Consider the following 16,845-nt stretch of genomic DNA (forward strand, 5'->3'; position numbering starts at 1 on the left):
AAATCAAACCTTTTAGAGAAAAAAAAAACAAATATACATATATATATACGTATATGAGAAAAAGGTATTTTACTGTGTAAACGATAGAGAAAACAAAACGTTTTTATGTGTGGAACCTGGGACTATTATATTATACTAGTATAATAGTCCCAGGTGGAAATTTTGCAATTTATTTTAAGTAGCTTCAAAATTCGTGGATTGAAAATTGAAAAAAAATTTCCTCTTGTATTGTGTCCATTCTGTTGCACGAATAGTACGATGCACTTTACTATCGCAAGGATGTCTCAAATTGTGAAGTCCGAAATTTAATTTTTCATCCACACAAGTTACCTTCATGTTTTAGAAAGAGTAACTATTGTTTCAAGGAATTAACTTTTATCCACTCTGTTGCAGGGTTTTCGTTTTCGTCAATTCGCAAAAAAAAAAAAAAACAGTAAAAGAAAAGTTGATCGCCAATCGAAATCGATTTTACAATTGGCAACCATTTCCGGTTTAATTTAAAATTATCGAATTTACGACTCGTGTATCAAATTAACTTGGTCGAGGGGAACTATCATTTTCGAAACAATTCACCTTATTGACTGTTAATGCATTATCAAAGAAGTAAATATCATTGTCTGCGCGCGAGTCACATTAATTAGATCACCTATGATGGTCGACCGTAAAGTATACTTTACGCCGTATATCTATAATGGTCGACCGATAAACTATCATTATCCCCGATAAATTGTGATTATCTATTAATGTGCTCCCCGCGTTCCATATGTATTGACAATCACGAATTCACAATTATCAAAGGTATCATAAAATGCCTTCTGTAAGAAAAATTAGAAAAAAATTGTTGTGGTCAGATTAAACTTTAATTTAATTATTCCCTTCATCAAAAGTCCATGCATCGAGTCAGTAATGCGACAATCTAATGCTATTTGTTTGTGAAAGCATTTCAGATTGCAGGACATAATTTATTTTGTTATATAATTTCAACTAAATACTTATAGTATGTATACGGAGTATTCCTAATAAGCTTTTTTTTTGCATTAAAATTGTGTTTTTTTTCTTATATAAAACAAAATAATCTCGATATGATAAAGTATTAAAACATTCAGGTTCACAGCAAGCAAAATATCCGACGGTCATATATTGTTTTTTATTAAATTATATCTAACTGTTGTTTTATATTCAACTATATACCTTTCACGGAAGATGCTTGGTCATGTGTGCGCTTTGTGAAATAGGGATGACTGGATGTTATGAACTAAACGTCATAGTTTATTACTTTGAATTTGAAATTTAAAAGGCATTAAGTATCATAACAGAACATGCAGTATAATAGGTAAATAATACATAGTTGAAAGGGTGATAGAGCAGTTTGTTACCCTTCCAATTGGCATTGTCAACCTTGGTTTCGCCGCAGTAAACAATGTTTTCTAGGGGTAGCAATTTGCTCTATAACCCTATTAGCAATGTGTTGTTTATATAGTTAGTTCTATAAAGTAATCAAAGGTACCAGGACTATAATTTAATACGCCCGCGTTTCGATTTTTGTTAGAGTCCACATTTGATTCACGTCACCTCTAGAATAGGCAATTCATCAATAAATTTGAAGCCCGGTTTCTATTGCTGTTAAAATGTATCAACGACCTATCATCCTTAATTTATTCGGAAAGAGTATCTACGCGTTGTAACCATTGCCTGGCAAAATCCTCGACTGAATTCATCAGTATTTTGAAGTTGTTATTTCCAATTGATGGATTTCCTCACGATATTTCGGGCCTTTGCATAACACTGACTGAGAAGTGTTATTGACAACATTTTCTAAGTCACAAGAAATAACATGGCAAGCCGGATTATATATGAATGGGGAATAGCACAGGTGAAATCAGGAGTGCTAAACTTGAAGTCCTTAATATTAAGATCCTGCAACATGTGTTGGTATCTGATATTGGGTTGGTAGATAAAATGTACACACCAATCTTTAAAATAGGAGGTACTTTGAGTAAACTGATTTGTTATGAGGTATATTGCCAAAGATGACAGCTTCGAAACTTTAATGGCAAAGGATTAGAATTTTAGAAAGGATCTTTTCTCCTTTTCATCCTTTCCAATGCTAGCTGGTATGAAAAGTCTGTGACTTGTAATGTCCGAGATATTAGCTGGGATTTTGAGGTAGGACAGATCGAAAGTCACAGTTATAGGGATAAAATAAAACAAAATATCAAAGCGGCTTGGTACTTAAACAAACAGGGACTTTCTATACTATAAAAATTATACTATAGAAAGTCCCTGACTTAAACGATTGCATGATGTCAAGAAATATAAGGATTATAATTCAATACATCTTAACTTATCTTGTTTAATGAGCTATATTTCCTAAACTGTAAAATGAATATATGCATTAACAAGTAAATGTCCGCCAACGTACATTTGTCAGCTTGGTCAAGTTTTAACCCACCAAAAAGTATGTTTTTCATGAGATTATTTTTTTTTTAGAAATATCTTATTGATTATGGATCAAAATTTTCATATTTCAAATTTGTGATAATTCCTTTAAAAAATTAAAAAGTTATTAGTATTTTTTTGGTCCTGTCATTGTCGATGTTGATCCTGTCATTCTCAGCGTTGGTCTGGTCACGTTTTATAAAGTTTGTAAAGAAAACTGTTTTTTTTTCTTAAATCGATATATAAAATGATAAAATCTTTTTCTCGGGATATATCATTTTGTTTTTGGGATATTATGTTTTTCTTATATTTCTCGGGAAATCGTGGTACCCTACGGAATTTTTTATTTGTTTGATTGGGGGTTTGTAATAGTTGTTTCCACACATAATTGTAAAGATTATGAAGTTTTGATAGAGGTAAGAAATAAAACTACGTGTGAATATGATGAATATACGTAACGGCTTTTGTATCAATGGCAGCAGGTCATTTTTATAGACATCATGGAGAGTATTTACATAACGATGATGACCGTGATTACGTCTACGTTTGAACTTTAACAAGGACCCTATTGGAAATACATATGGAACGCCAAGACTGTCTTGTTATGACCATTTTCATTGTATGATGTGCATTTACCTTTATATGATGTGCACTTGGCATTATATATATGATGTGCAAACACCTTTATATAATGTACAAATATCATTATATGATGTGTAAACATCCTTATATGATGTGCAAACAGAGGTGTAATTAGTTTTACATAGGACCCTATGGACATTACTAACAAATGTCATGGTATGAATGTTCCTTATGACAAGTGTATGAGGTACTGACCAAGTGTTGATACGTGGCCACGGACTGTCTTCCCGTCTTTAAGTTATTGTTCTGTGGAATTTTTTGTATTCTTGTCTTTCATATTTACTATAAATGTACTTTGTCTATTACATTATGTTTGAAAATTATAATGTAATTATTCTGCTCAGTTGAGGCGCCGTGATTGGTAAATAAAATAGTTGTTTGTTTGTTTGTTTGTTTGTATTTTGCTAGCGTAATTTATCTATATGCCTCTTTGTGGCTTTTTATTTTTGATTATAGTGATTACTGAGAATGTAACACAAGCCTTGTTCCGCGCCGGCTCGCTCCCGTTAGCCACGGAGACTGGCAGGTACACCAGGCCGCCTACAGCACTTGAAAATAGACTTTGTAAATTTTGTTCCTTAAATAGTGTTGAATCTGAAAAACATTTTCTTTTAAAATGTTCCTTATATGATGACACTAGGTTTGAATTGTTGTTCGAATGCTCAAAATATATTGACAATTTCTCAATGTTAAATGATGATGTCAAACTTGTTGAAATAATGAAATGTTCTGATATTCAAAAATGTTTAAGCAAATGTTTACACAAGAGTTTTATGAGACGAAAATTATTTTCTTAATTATTACTAATAACATACTAGTTGTAAAAGTCTATTTTATGATTTTAAAGTCACTGCGATTAATTTATGATAATATAATTAAATATGCAAATTGTTAATTTTTAGATAAAATTATTTTAAAACTTAAAATATATATTTTATTCTTTTTTAACTTATTTCCATACTTTTAAAACAGCATTCATTTGAGATTTTTTATTTTTTTTTGCTCAAGTATATATGCTTTTAAATGCATAGACATGTTTTAACTTTTTTGATGATAATTTTATGAACTTTACCGTGAAACTATGTATTATATATAACATGTGTTAATTTTAAGTGTCTCATAAGTCAAATTTATGACTGGTTATTGATTGTTTTATTGAATACTGTGAATTGTAATAATTGTCAATCAATATGTGACACTATAATAAAATAATTATTTATTTTATTTTATAAATAATTAATTTATTGATTCCTATTGTTAATTATCAGTAAAATATATCATTAACAATATTTTTGTGCCATTATCCATGAATATTCATACCTATTCTGGTTAAAAAAAACACACACAAAAAAAAGAAGGATCAAAATTAATGTATATAATTATATTAAAAACAAAATACTTCATTACCCGGAAGATTTGTGATTGCACCGGATTGGTTAATAGTGCACTCACTCTCGTCACACCGGATGTTTTTCCTGTAAATGTAAACACGTGTTTTGGTACACTTGAAGCTGTTTAACACATATTGGTAAGTATATTGTAGGAATTAATATATTCTATCCGTTTGTTAAATCATAAGATAATTAAAAGTAAAACAGTCATCGAAAAGTTATCGACCCTATGATGTATTGTCTGTTGCCGTATTGGTTTTGACTTTGTTCTAATTAATGACCTGTATAAATTGAAGGTAGCCTTTTTGAAAAGTGTGACCTTACGTTTCAGAGACCCATACTACCGATAATTAACCTTTGTTCGTCCAGCAAGGTTAATGTGTATAATTATATTAGCAATACACCATTGAAAATGATCAGGGGTGGATCTAGGATAATTAAGGGGGAGGGTGGTTCTAATCATTATAATCCCCATTCAGTAGACTGGTAGAATTATTTAAAAAAACAAAGGTGAGGATTTCCAACCGTGATACCCCCTCCCCCTCTTGTGGATCAGCCACTAATTATGGCCTATATGGTTTAAAATATCAATGTCAGGAGTGCATGTTAACATGACCCTTGTCTTGCAGAAATAGATAAAATATGTGGAATGACCCCCTCATTGGAACTATGTTTTTTTTATTTTCTTATATATTTTAGAAAAACAAAATTACTAGCTATTGTTAAGTCAATCAAATCCAATCAAATACTGTTGTGCATTTATTGTGAGATCAAATCCTGATCCTGATCCTAAGGTCAATAATTGACACTACTGTTCTCTGTGTGCTATCTTCCTCCTCTTATGGTACACCGTTGCTCGAGGTAATATCTCGCGGTACTTAATAAATAATCAATAAATTATTGTAGGATTTTTACTACCACATTAATCCAAATATGATAGACATAGGAAGATGTGGTGTGAGTGCCAATGAGACAACTCTCCATCCAAATAACAATTTATTAAAGTAAACCATTATAGGTCAATGTACGGCCTTCAACACCAAACAACTAGTCCAAGATTACTCTGACGTCCAACGGCTGTTTTGCCAGACAAGCTGGCTCAATGGGACCCCAAGCCTGTCTGGCAAAACAGTCGTTGGACGTCAGAGTAATATCAGACTACGAACAACAAGCTATAAAGGGTCCTAAAACTACTAGTGTAAAACCATTCAAACAGGAAAACCAACGGTCTAATCTATATAAAAAACGAGAAACGAGAAACACATAAATTACATAAACAAACGACAGCTGATGATGTCAAGAAAAGCTTTTTTATTTTTGCTGTTACACCTTCCTACAAAGGAAAGGCATCCACAAAAATTATCAAAAAGCTATATAAAACCCATGAAAACGAAAATGCCATGACCTGTATGCATTGAAGTGTAACTGGAGAGCACAAATTTCATTACAAAATTGCTTGTCTCCACCGGGACTCGAACCCAGGACCTCTGTGTTACAAGGCAGCGCGCTAACCGACTGAGCTAAAGAAGTACTTCCTTAGCTCAACCGCTTACGGCTGACTAAGTATCTACCAAATGTTCTAAGGGAAGCAATCCAGTCACACTTCCACCACCTCAAGAGTCATCATACCATTATGACTCTCACACAAACATACCCTAGCTAGAATTCCTCTCTAACTACCGTGGGTTTTTGGGATACGATTGCTTTCAAGCAATCTGTAGACTTATGGGATTGGCTCAGGGTATCATGCCCTCACGTCAACCGTTTTATTCTAAACATTAAGGAACATCTCAGATTCTTATGATTGTTTTGGTTTAAAAGGTAAAAGCAAACAAATGGATTGAACTTAAACAACTTTCCTATAATGTTCTTTTCATAATCTTCATGTTTGATATTTCCCTTGACTTATATGCATGTTTTTAACAACACGGAAAATCAGAATTAAGCAGTGTTTATATTTAGTGTTTTTATAAATTTAGAAACACGTCAGAGGGAATTCCCCAGTTGGGATAAAAATGCGAGAGTTCGCTGAATTCCGATAAATTTATTTCTGTCATATAAGAACTGAAGTGGAGTTTTTCTTATATGTCACTGTTATGAAACTAATATTTGATAATGTACTTCCATAAAGAAATAGAGAACCATCTAGGTCGTTTAATTAATGTACGTTCTTGCTTCAGGGTTTGTTTAGGTAATTATGCGCATGCGTATAGTTTTCTTGACTTCAAGGGGTATTAGATTGAATGGTTGCTCTGGATTCCCCACTCAATTGATTAATTTATAACTCATGGGATCCTTTCTATGTATGTCTGCTATTGAGGGTTATTGTTGTTGCATAATTTTAAATCATATGCATCATTTAAATTAAAATAAATGAAGTCAAAATCGTAAAAGTAACTACAACACCCTTTCAGGCGAAATGGAGTCTTCCATATTATCGTTTCGCTTCCGAAAGAATAACTTCCGTGAATTCTAATCATAACAACACGTTCAGAAAAATAAACTTGTTCTGTCGATAAGTCGTATTATATTAAAAACGATCGCAATTTAAACCGATGAATGTGTACGGAAAGAAGTCATGATCACTGACCCAAAGGAAATTAAATCTTTAAAGAGTTAGGAATGGGGTTCTTCCTAGAATTAACGTAGGAAAATAGGTGATACATGTAAGATACGAAGTTAAATACCTTCTCTCACTCTGAGTCTCAATGACTGTTGATAGTAAAAAACTAAAACACAATAGGCCTAAGTATATTGTTCACATACTTTTATCCGGGATTGGCTATTTTGTAACTATTTAGATTACGTATATGTGCGCATTGGGGGTGACCCTTATTCATTTAAAACGCACAGATATTTAAAAAAAGGATATTTGATACATAGAAAAAATACAATTTTTATACTTTGAGAACTGAGCGAATCAGGTGAGTATGTGAGTTCGTATCTTTTATTTTGTTATATTGTATTATGTTTGGGGAAGGTTAACTTTCTGGTAATAAAGACCCGTCACGGCCTGGCTGGGGAATTGGATACAGTTTGTAGGTAAATGCTCACATTAATCTGTACTGATACAGGCTCCAAATGCTTCCTTTATACGCTAAACTCATGGTGCTGATCCTTATAAAGGATGCTGATACGCAGACAAGACAACAAGAAGAAGTTGAATTAGTTTTGAAAATAATATTATCCAGCTACATGTATACATGTGTCAATGAAAACAATGGCAATCGAATCCCTCAGAGCAGTCTGCTCTTTGATTTAGTTGGGCGCCAATGTAACCGGAGAGCACGAATTTCATTACAAAATTGCTTGTCTCCACCGGGACTCGAACCCGGGACCTCTGTGTTACAAGGCAGCGTGCTAACCGACTGAGCTAAAGAAGTACTTCCTTAGCTCAACCGACGGCTGACTAAGTATCTACCAAATGTTCTAAGGGAAGCAATCCCGTCACAGAAGAAAAAAATTTCAGGTCATATGATAAAGTGGACAAACTTTTTTTTACAATTGAAATCAAAGCATTTAGGGGACATTTCTTCATATTTTAAGGGCATCCGATACAGTTTTTCGATATAATGTCATTTTTATAGTTTTGAAATATGTTGTAGGCCTTGGCGAGTTATAAAATAAAACGCAAAATAAAACATAGGTCACCGTGCTCGTTTTCGAGAAAATTGAGGCTTAAAATTGGGGATTTGTGCAATTTTGTAAAAAAAGGTAGGCAATGTTATAAAATTTTTGGATCATATATTCTTCGTCGTAAATTATAAAGATTGGGTTCAATTTGAAGCTGTGATAAGTGAAAATTAGTTAAAAAAATAATCCCTACACGAATGACTATACATATAATGGTTCGAGTCTTGTAGACTATACACTTGTGTCTTCTAATTTATTACAATGCATAGGAAACTTTAAAGTTAGTGATTTTACGCCAATATCAGATCACTGTCCTATCAGTTGCTCTTTACTTACTTGCTTTCACAAATGTAAAACTATAGAGACAAAATTAGATCCTCTCCCTGGTAAATTTATTTGGGATAACAAAGCAATTGATTGTTATACTACAAACATTCAAAACTCACATGTAAAACAAAGACTAGATGAATTTGTAAATGATAAACAGATTGATTGTAATTCAGCTGTTGAAAAATTCAACGCTATTTTGTGTGATACAGCACTTTTATCCACTAAATTTGTTCAAAAGAAAATCATGAATAGGCCTATTAAGAAAAATAAAAAACCATGGTTCTCAGACTCTTGTCATGACCTCCATACTACAGTTAAAAAGTACTGTTTACTTGTAAATAAGTTTCCAGACAATGGATCCTATAGAAAATCATTTTACTCATTCAAATCTAAATTAAGAAGAAGGTGTAAACAAGAAGAAAGAAGTTACAAGAGTCAAATCTGTGACCAAATTTCACTAAATATGAAAAAAGACCCAAAGACATTTTGGAATTTACTTAACAAATTAAGTTCTCTTTCAGAAATAAAAGAGGAAAACAATTTTGATCAAGAATTATTTATAAACTACTTTAAAAAAATGAACAGTACTTCTAATATCCAAAACAATAAATTCCATGACATAATTATTGAAAAATTAACAGCCTTAAAAAAGACACTAAATACATGCAACTCTGACAACGAATTTAATAAACACATTCAGCCAGCTGAAATTTTAAATGCAGTTAAAACACTTAAAAATGGTAAATCATCAGCTGAAGACTTAATTTCTAACGAAATGATTAAATGCGGTATGCCAGTATTATTAGAACCCCTATTAAAACTTTTTAACCTAGTATTTATGAAAGGCAGCTTCCCAAAATTATGGAACAAAAGTCTGATTACTTTAATTCATAAAAAGGGGAACAAATCTGACCCCTCTAATTATAGAGGTATCTCATTGACTTCTAATTTGGGAAAATTATTCAATAAAATTATACACACTAGACTTATGAAGTTTATTAACACCAATAATTTGATAAGTGAAAATCAGATTGGCTTCAAAGAAAAAGCTAGAACAGCAGATCATATATTCTCATTAAAGTCTATTGTAGACAAATATAAAACTAAAAAAAAGAAAATTTTTGCAGCATTTATAGATCTGCGAAAAGCCTTTGATACTGTCTGGAGGGAGGGTTTATTCTACATTCTACTCCAAAACAGACTTCCAGGCAAACTTTTTAACGTCATCCAATCAATGTATAATGACAACAAATGCAGAATTAAATTTCAAAATGGTATTAGCCATGAATTTATATCAAATTGCGGAGTAAAACAAGGGGATGTACTTAGCCCCACTTTGTTTAATATTTATATAAATGGCCTTGTAAATGACCTTGATCATGCAAACACTCAACCAAATATTATAGGAGATGTTAAACTAACATCATTATTATATGCAGATGACATTATTTTATTGTCTGAAACCCAAGAAGGGCTACAAAATGCACTAAATGAGTTAACTAAATTTTGTTCCCTATGGAAACTTGATGTTAACAAACAAAAATCAAAAATTATAATATTCAATTCTAATGGAAAATCTCATTGTAATTATTTTAAAGTAGAAAAAGAACATCTTGAGACTGTTAAATCTAATTGTTACCTTGGAATAACTATAAATTGTTCAGGAAGTTTAAATCATTCAAAAAAAAAATCTTATGGAAAAAGGAAGAAAAGCTTGGTTTAAAATTAAAAAAACAGTCTCTTTAGATAATTCCTGCAGTATGCTTGAAAAATTATTTGATACTTTAGTTGTTCCAATAACTCTTTATGGAAGTGAAGTTTGGGGTGTAAGCCAAGTGTTCAAAGATTCAGATCCATTTGAACATTTACATATTAAATTTATTAAAGAAATTTTAGGAGTACAGTGCAAAACAACAAATGTAGCCTGTTTAACTGAGACAAACAGAATCCCTTTGTACTTTAAAATTCACCTTTCAGCTATAAAATTTCTAAACCACATTGTAAACTCACCTAACACTTTAGTCCATAAAATATATAATAATGTAGAGAAAACAAGTAAATGGGTTAACATTGTAAAAGACTGGTTAAATAAATTAGGTTTTGGTCATCTCACTTTTAATACTTTTAATTTAAAATATCACATAAATAGTATCCAACAAAGAATCTATGACCAGGCTTATCAAATTATGAATTGTTCTATCAATAAATGTGAAAAATTAAATTTCTTTTGTCATACTAAAAGAATTAGAAAAAGGCCCCCATATATTGATATATGTAAATTCAAAACCGACCGATCAGTTTTCAGTAAATTTAAACTAAGTGCGCATTCCCTAGCAATTGAAAGAGGGCGTTATACCAACATTGAAAGAAATAAACGCATTTGCTTATCCTGTAACAGACAAGAAATTGAGGATGAATACCATTTCTTCTCAATCTGTCCATGCTATAAATCATTAAGGGATACCTATATACAAAATATTAATAAAAATCTTAATTTCAATTTTATTAAATTGCAGTCCACTATAACACTAAATCATTTGACTGTACTTTTAAATAGCAGTCTACCAGTCATTATAAAAATCACCATAAAGTATATTAATGATTGTCTTTTATTAAGAACATCTGTGTAACTTTGTTTAATATGCAACCTAATTTTTGTTTGTGTTCTTTTTTATAATTGTTCATGAACATTAACAATGTGTAAACTGTTGATATTTATAGCCTTTTTCTTCTTCGCTGTGAATACCACTGTCACTCTAATATAGTTATAATCAATTTAACTATTGTCAGTTTATTGTTTTAATTTTGTATGCCATAACCATTTAATGTAAATGTGTTTGTGCGAATAAAATATTGTCTATTGTCTATTGTCTATACAATTATTCAAGCCTTAATTGCTTTGCCTTGACCTTGCGGACCAGATGCTCAAAGTGGTATTTTTTTAATCCAAAAAATATGGAAATAAAGTGTTTCTGAAAATGTCATTTTTATCATTTTTCTGCATAAACTGCATTTTGTCATGCTTTCTCCAAATCTCAAATAAAAAATATATGTCACCGTGCTGGATTCTATGATAAACGCGAATTATCCTAAAAATTGCGTCCCCCCTTTGTAACTTCAACGATAGTGCTAAAGTGCACGACGTCACTGGCAGACCTTTTCGATGTTATCGCTGCAAATTACCAGCAACATTTTTCAGATCTATAAATAATGCTTGTAAAGAGCTACCTATAAACATGATAAATAGGTTACATGTATATTGTTTTCGGAAAAAAAATCATGTAAATCATAAATACATCTCTTTGTTTGTGGTCTAAGTGAGAAAAGTGATTACAGACTGTTGATAATTTTTACGGCTTTTGAAATTAAAGACTCTGCAATTTAGAACTTGACATACAGCTAGGTACATGTACTGTACACACTCGTGTATTAACATATATATGTATTAATTTATACCATATGTTGACCTCTAGATGTTTGTTTTTTTTTGTTTCGTTTTGGTTGGTGGGCTGCAGTTTCATTACAATACTCCTTTAAATTCCTCTATTCGTGTTTTAATCACTTTTTAGAATTTCACATTAATTCATAAAATGAGACTTTTATTCGGGTCAATGATAACAGTTGAATAAAATTGGGAGGCTCCTAAACAGTTTTTTTAGCTGACTATGCAGTATGGGCTTTTCTCATTGTTGAAGACCGTAAGGTGACCTATAGTTGTTAATTTTTGTGTCATGTTTGTCTCTTGTGAAGAGTTACATCTCATTGGCGATTATATCATATCTTCATTCTTCTTGTTGTCAGAAAACAAAACAAAAACTTATAAAGGAGAATCTTCAATATATGCTAAAGGATGCTTTTGTCCAGACAGAGAAACTATACCATAATTATTTCAATTTTTGATTTGGCAAAAACAGTTGAATTAATAGCGAGAGAACTGGACATATTAACTATGCGTAATTTCATTGGAAATTATAACTATATATTTTTTTCACCACAGCGAGACGCATTGCAGGGTACATAAAATATCGCACGTTCATTCCTCTGTCTGTCCTTCAGGTCCTTATGGTTTATTAGATTTTTCAAGTGTATTATAATTCTTGTCAAATTTCTATAAAACTAATATCGTATGGACATGTTCGAAAATGAGTGCATATCAACTATCCTTAAAAAGATACAGCGCGGACTGTGAAAAAAACACCCCTGGGTTGGTTACTCAAAAAGTTCACCAAAAAGAATACAGATTGTTTGACTGCCATCATGAAAAAAACAACCATGACATTAGGATAATATGCTGTACCGTGTTTACGACGGACAGACAGAAGCCGGCATTTGTATACCATAATACGTCCCGTCAAAATTTTTGCCTGAAATATTTGCCACTGGACGTTAAGCAACCAACAATTAATCAATTTATAGGACATAGTATTGGTATTAAGCTGGCATTTAAGGTAGTGCCTTACTCATATCAAAAATGATAATTGACATGCATTATATTAGTAACACCAAAAGGGTCAGTCATCTTGAGATTGTAACTATACGATTTTTGTTGAAGAAGTCTCTAGACTGTTATCCTGTCAGAATCAAATGCACTAAGATTAATGGTGTCGAAGTTAGATGTGGGAGAAACAGAAATTGGAGCATCGAAAAATCCACAGTACGTTTCAAATTACGGAAAATTACACGCATTACGTCCCGTAAAAAGTGACGTTTTGCAGGAATTTAAACGCTTGACGTTGCGCCAAGAGTTAACTCCCTTGAAACTGTATGGGATGCCCTTAAATCCAAAATATGTTCACATAGTGAATTACTAATTGAAATAGGCTTTTAATTTTATTTTTTCATTGCATACATTGTAAGACACTGACATAAATGTATTGAAATCTAGAGTCAACCCTACCACTTATTGGTGGAGAAAAACAAAGTGCCCAGAGAATACCACTTTTTTAAAATATCTTCATGGTCTTTGGCAGGAAAACATACAATCCCAGGTGAATTTCAAAGCTTGACAATTCGTTCATTATTAAAAGTAAAATGGTTTTCTGAGTTCAGTACTGTTAACACTGAAGTTAAAATCTTGATTTTAATAAAAATTCTTATTAAACACATTTTTATCAAATTTGAGTTGTAAATGTACTTAGAAACTTTAGGAAAGATAAACCAAAGTGCTATTGACAATGTAATAATGCATTAAAATTCTTGTAAAGTTAATGGATCATGTATATAACCCTACTTTAGAACTTAAAAAATAATGCTATTAAATTAATTTAAGTAAAAAAATATTTATTGTAACTCAAATGTGCTTCTTGTCATAGCTGTGCAGGCTTAGCTATGGTTTCAATTATATTCCTCATTTTATCTAGTTCCTCTGAGAGAAGTCCAGCCTGGTATTTAGCCTTCTCTTCCTTGGTCCTGTCGACTATTGATTCCTCTACATAATTGACAAAGTGTCAGCTTTTAGTGATGTTGTCTAAGGGTATAAATTTAAGACCATCTATAACCTTGAATTAGGAAGATTATTGAATATAAGTTCCATACAGGGCTTCCAAAACGGTCATATATTCCGGTCATTTGTATAATGTCCAGTAAAAGTCCGGCTTGGCAAAGCATAAAACGGTCATATACTTTTTAGTTTTCAAGACTTTTTCGGTCATTTTTACATAATTCACGATGTTTTTGACCCAACCTTTTGCCTTTAACATCAACACATTTCCGGTCATAAATGTGACATCATGAACTTCCATACACAGAAATGTAATAATTGGAAATTTCAGCTACATGTACATGTAGCTATAGAATAACCTTGACAAATAAATAAACTTTTTATATTATAGACCCCCCCCCCCCTTTTCTGGGAAAAATTTGGTTAAGTATATCATTTATATGATAAATCACTGAAGTATGACCGGAAAGTGCCTCCTCTCAGGCAGTCAGTGGGTCTGGCAAGATCCCCACTGGGTATAAAGGAGTCCTCATGTTCCAAGCATCATAATTTTGATATCAGATGATATATGGATAATCTCTGTTTGAAATGATTGAAATTTTAATGGAAAGTTTAGGACTACAGGGGCGAATCCAGCCATTTTTAAAGGGCTGAAGACCAATTAGTGGCCTTTGCCGTCTTCTGCTCTTTGGTCCAGTTGTTAACTCCACTTTGACACATTCCCAATTTCCATTCTCCATTCTACAATTAAGTCAGTAAAAATGGCATAAGTTAATCCAAAACAAAAAACTAGTACATGCAGTAATTGACACATGGATTTCTGTATCCATTCTCCATGTTCTCTATCTTATTGAAAACCCATATTTCAATGTTTATTTTTTTTTGTACTCATTTCAAATTTTCTGTACATATCAGGTTAAAACTGCTAAAAACAATTGAGCAAAATATAAAGGAAACAATCTTTATATATAATGGTTTTGTTAAAAAAGTTAAAATATATCCTATGCATATGCTGATTGTAGTTAACTCTCCTTAAATATTTTTATTTTTTATTCACAGCATGTTTTTGTCAATATTTGGATAAATTGATTGATTCTCAGTGGCGGATCCAGAAGTTTTCATAAGGGGGGTGGGGTGGGGGCCCTGTTTTGCCATGCTTCAGTGAATCCCTATATAAAGAACAAATTTTTCCCACAAAATGGGGGTCTGGGCCCCCTGAAAAATCCTGTAAATCTGCCTCTGAATCTTATTCATGTTATTGCTTTCATGCAAAAATCAGATTAATACTAATTAATTTACAAGACATCTTTCAAGTAATCCATGACATTAAAACACTAATCATGGTCATCCCTTGACACAGAGTCCATGACATTAAAACACTAATCATGGTCATCCCTTGACACAGAGTTTATGACATTAAAACACTAATCATGGTCATCCCTTGACACAGAGTCCATGACATTAAAACACTAATCATGGTCATCCCTTGACACAGAGTCCATGACATTAAAACACTAATCATGGTCATCCCTTGACACAGAGTCCATGACATTAAAACACTAATCATGGTCATCCCTTGACACAGAGTCCATGACATTAAAACACTAATCATGGTCATCCCTTGACACAGAGTCCATGACATTAAAACACTAATCATCGTCATCCCTTGACGCTGAGTCCATGACATTAAAACACTAATCATCGTCATCCCTTGACGCAGAGTCCAAATCTATATAGGGTTTAGGCATGCTCCCAAATTGTTATAGAATCCTATCACAAACTTTCTTAAGGAGTCTATGCCACTCTGTGCCACATCATATCTGTGGCAATCATTTAATCAGGGACGACATACAAAACAAAAATTTTACCCATGATTTTAACTTTCTATTGCAGTATGAAGAGTAGTCGTCTAATTAGAAATATAATGAAAGCAGTGCGGGTAGCTCAGTTTGGAGGTCCAGAAGTGTTAAAAGTGGAAGAAAATGTACCAATACCAAAACCTCAAGATAATCAGGTTTGTACCAAATCTACAGGTTCAAATATATATGAAAATTAGAAACACACACCAAACATTTGTTAAAATATGTCTGTAGAATGCATAGCAGCTTTTATACCTCTTTACTGTCTTTCTGTCCTTCTCAATTTTTTGTTCCATCATACACAATGCTTAGATGAACTAAAACTTGCAAACAGAGTTTGAATTAGGACAGTGAGCCACTTACCATGCTTACCATTTTAGAGCTTGAGAATTGTAATTTTTGTCGTTTTTCACTCTGACTTAAGTTTGACATGTTTGATTTATTCATGTATTATGAAACTTATACACAATGCTAAGAACCACAACATTCAGACAGATGTCAGATTTGGGCAGTAAGTCATTCACCTCTTACAGTTATTGCCCCTTTTGAACTTAGATAATTGTAAAGCTTGAGTGGGGACAGTTGTATATATCCATTTTTTTTATTTATCACTATAGAAAACAAATGCTGAATACAATGTTTAATGAATGGAACAATGGATAAGTATTATGACTATATACATGATATATATGAACTCTTCTATAAATTTTTTTAGACTAAGACTCATTGAAAGTTATCCTTAACATGTTTATGCTTAATCAACTGAATCAAAGAACGAATCAAGTGGTCATGTTTTCTATCAGAACTCGGCAAATAAGGATTTTTATTTGAAGGTGTTTTGTGAAAATTGTTACAGAGATAAATCTCATGATGATTTAATAGGTTCTTGTGAAAGTATATGCAGCTGGCATTAACCCTGTGGATACCTATATCAGAAGTGGAACATATGCTGTAAAACCAGCCCTACCGTATACACCAGGGAATGATGTCGCTGGTATAGTAGAGAATGTGGGGAAAAATGTCACAACTTTAAAGGTGACTACTTTATATTAATCATTAAAGGTCAAGGTACTGTCTTCAACACAGAGCCTTGGCTCACACAGAACAGTAA

The 16,845-nt window shown here is 32.3% G+C and overlaps 1 protein-coding gene across 3 annotated transcripts in view; it reads left to right on the plus strand.

The window, feature by feature from the left end:
- Positions 1–4,522: 4,522 nt before the first annotated feature.
- The window catches only part of LOC143052754 (quinone oxidoreductase-like), a 38,634-nt gene continuing 26,311 nt past the window's right edge, over positions 4,523–16,845 (plus strand). The window contains exons 1-3 of one of the 3 annotated variants that reach the window (XM_076225860.1): positions 4,523–4,609; positions 15,769–15,889; positions 16,617–16,769. In XM_076225860.1, the coding sequence (XP_076081975.1) occupies positions 15,770–15,889; positions 16,617–16,769 (273 nt within the window). In that variant the 5' untranslated portion in view covers positions 4,523–4,609; position 15,769. Of the gene's footprint in view, positions 4,610–6,977; positions 7,139–15,768; positions 15,890–16,616; positions 16,770–16,845 lie in introns of those variants that run through there. The other 2 variants (XM_076225861.1, XM_076225863.1) reach the window with 2 other exon arrangements.

Source organism: Mytilus galloprovincialis, chromosome 11, assembly GCF_965363235.1.
Source record: "Mytilus galloprovincialis chromosome 11, xbMytGall1.hap1.1, whole genome shotgun sequence".
In the NCBI taxonomy this organism is placed as follows: domain Eukaryota; kingdom Metazoa; phylum Mollusca; class Bivalvia; order Mytilida; family Mytilidae; genus Mytilus; species Mytilus galloprovincialis.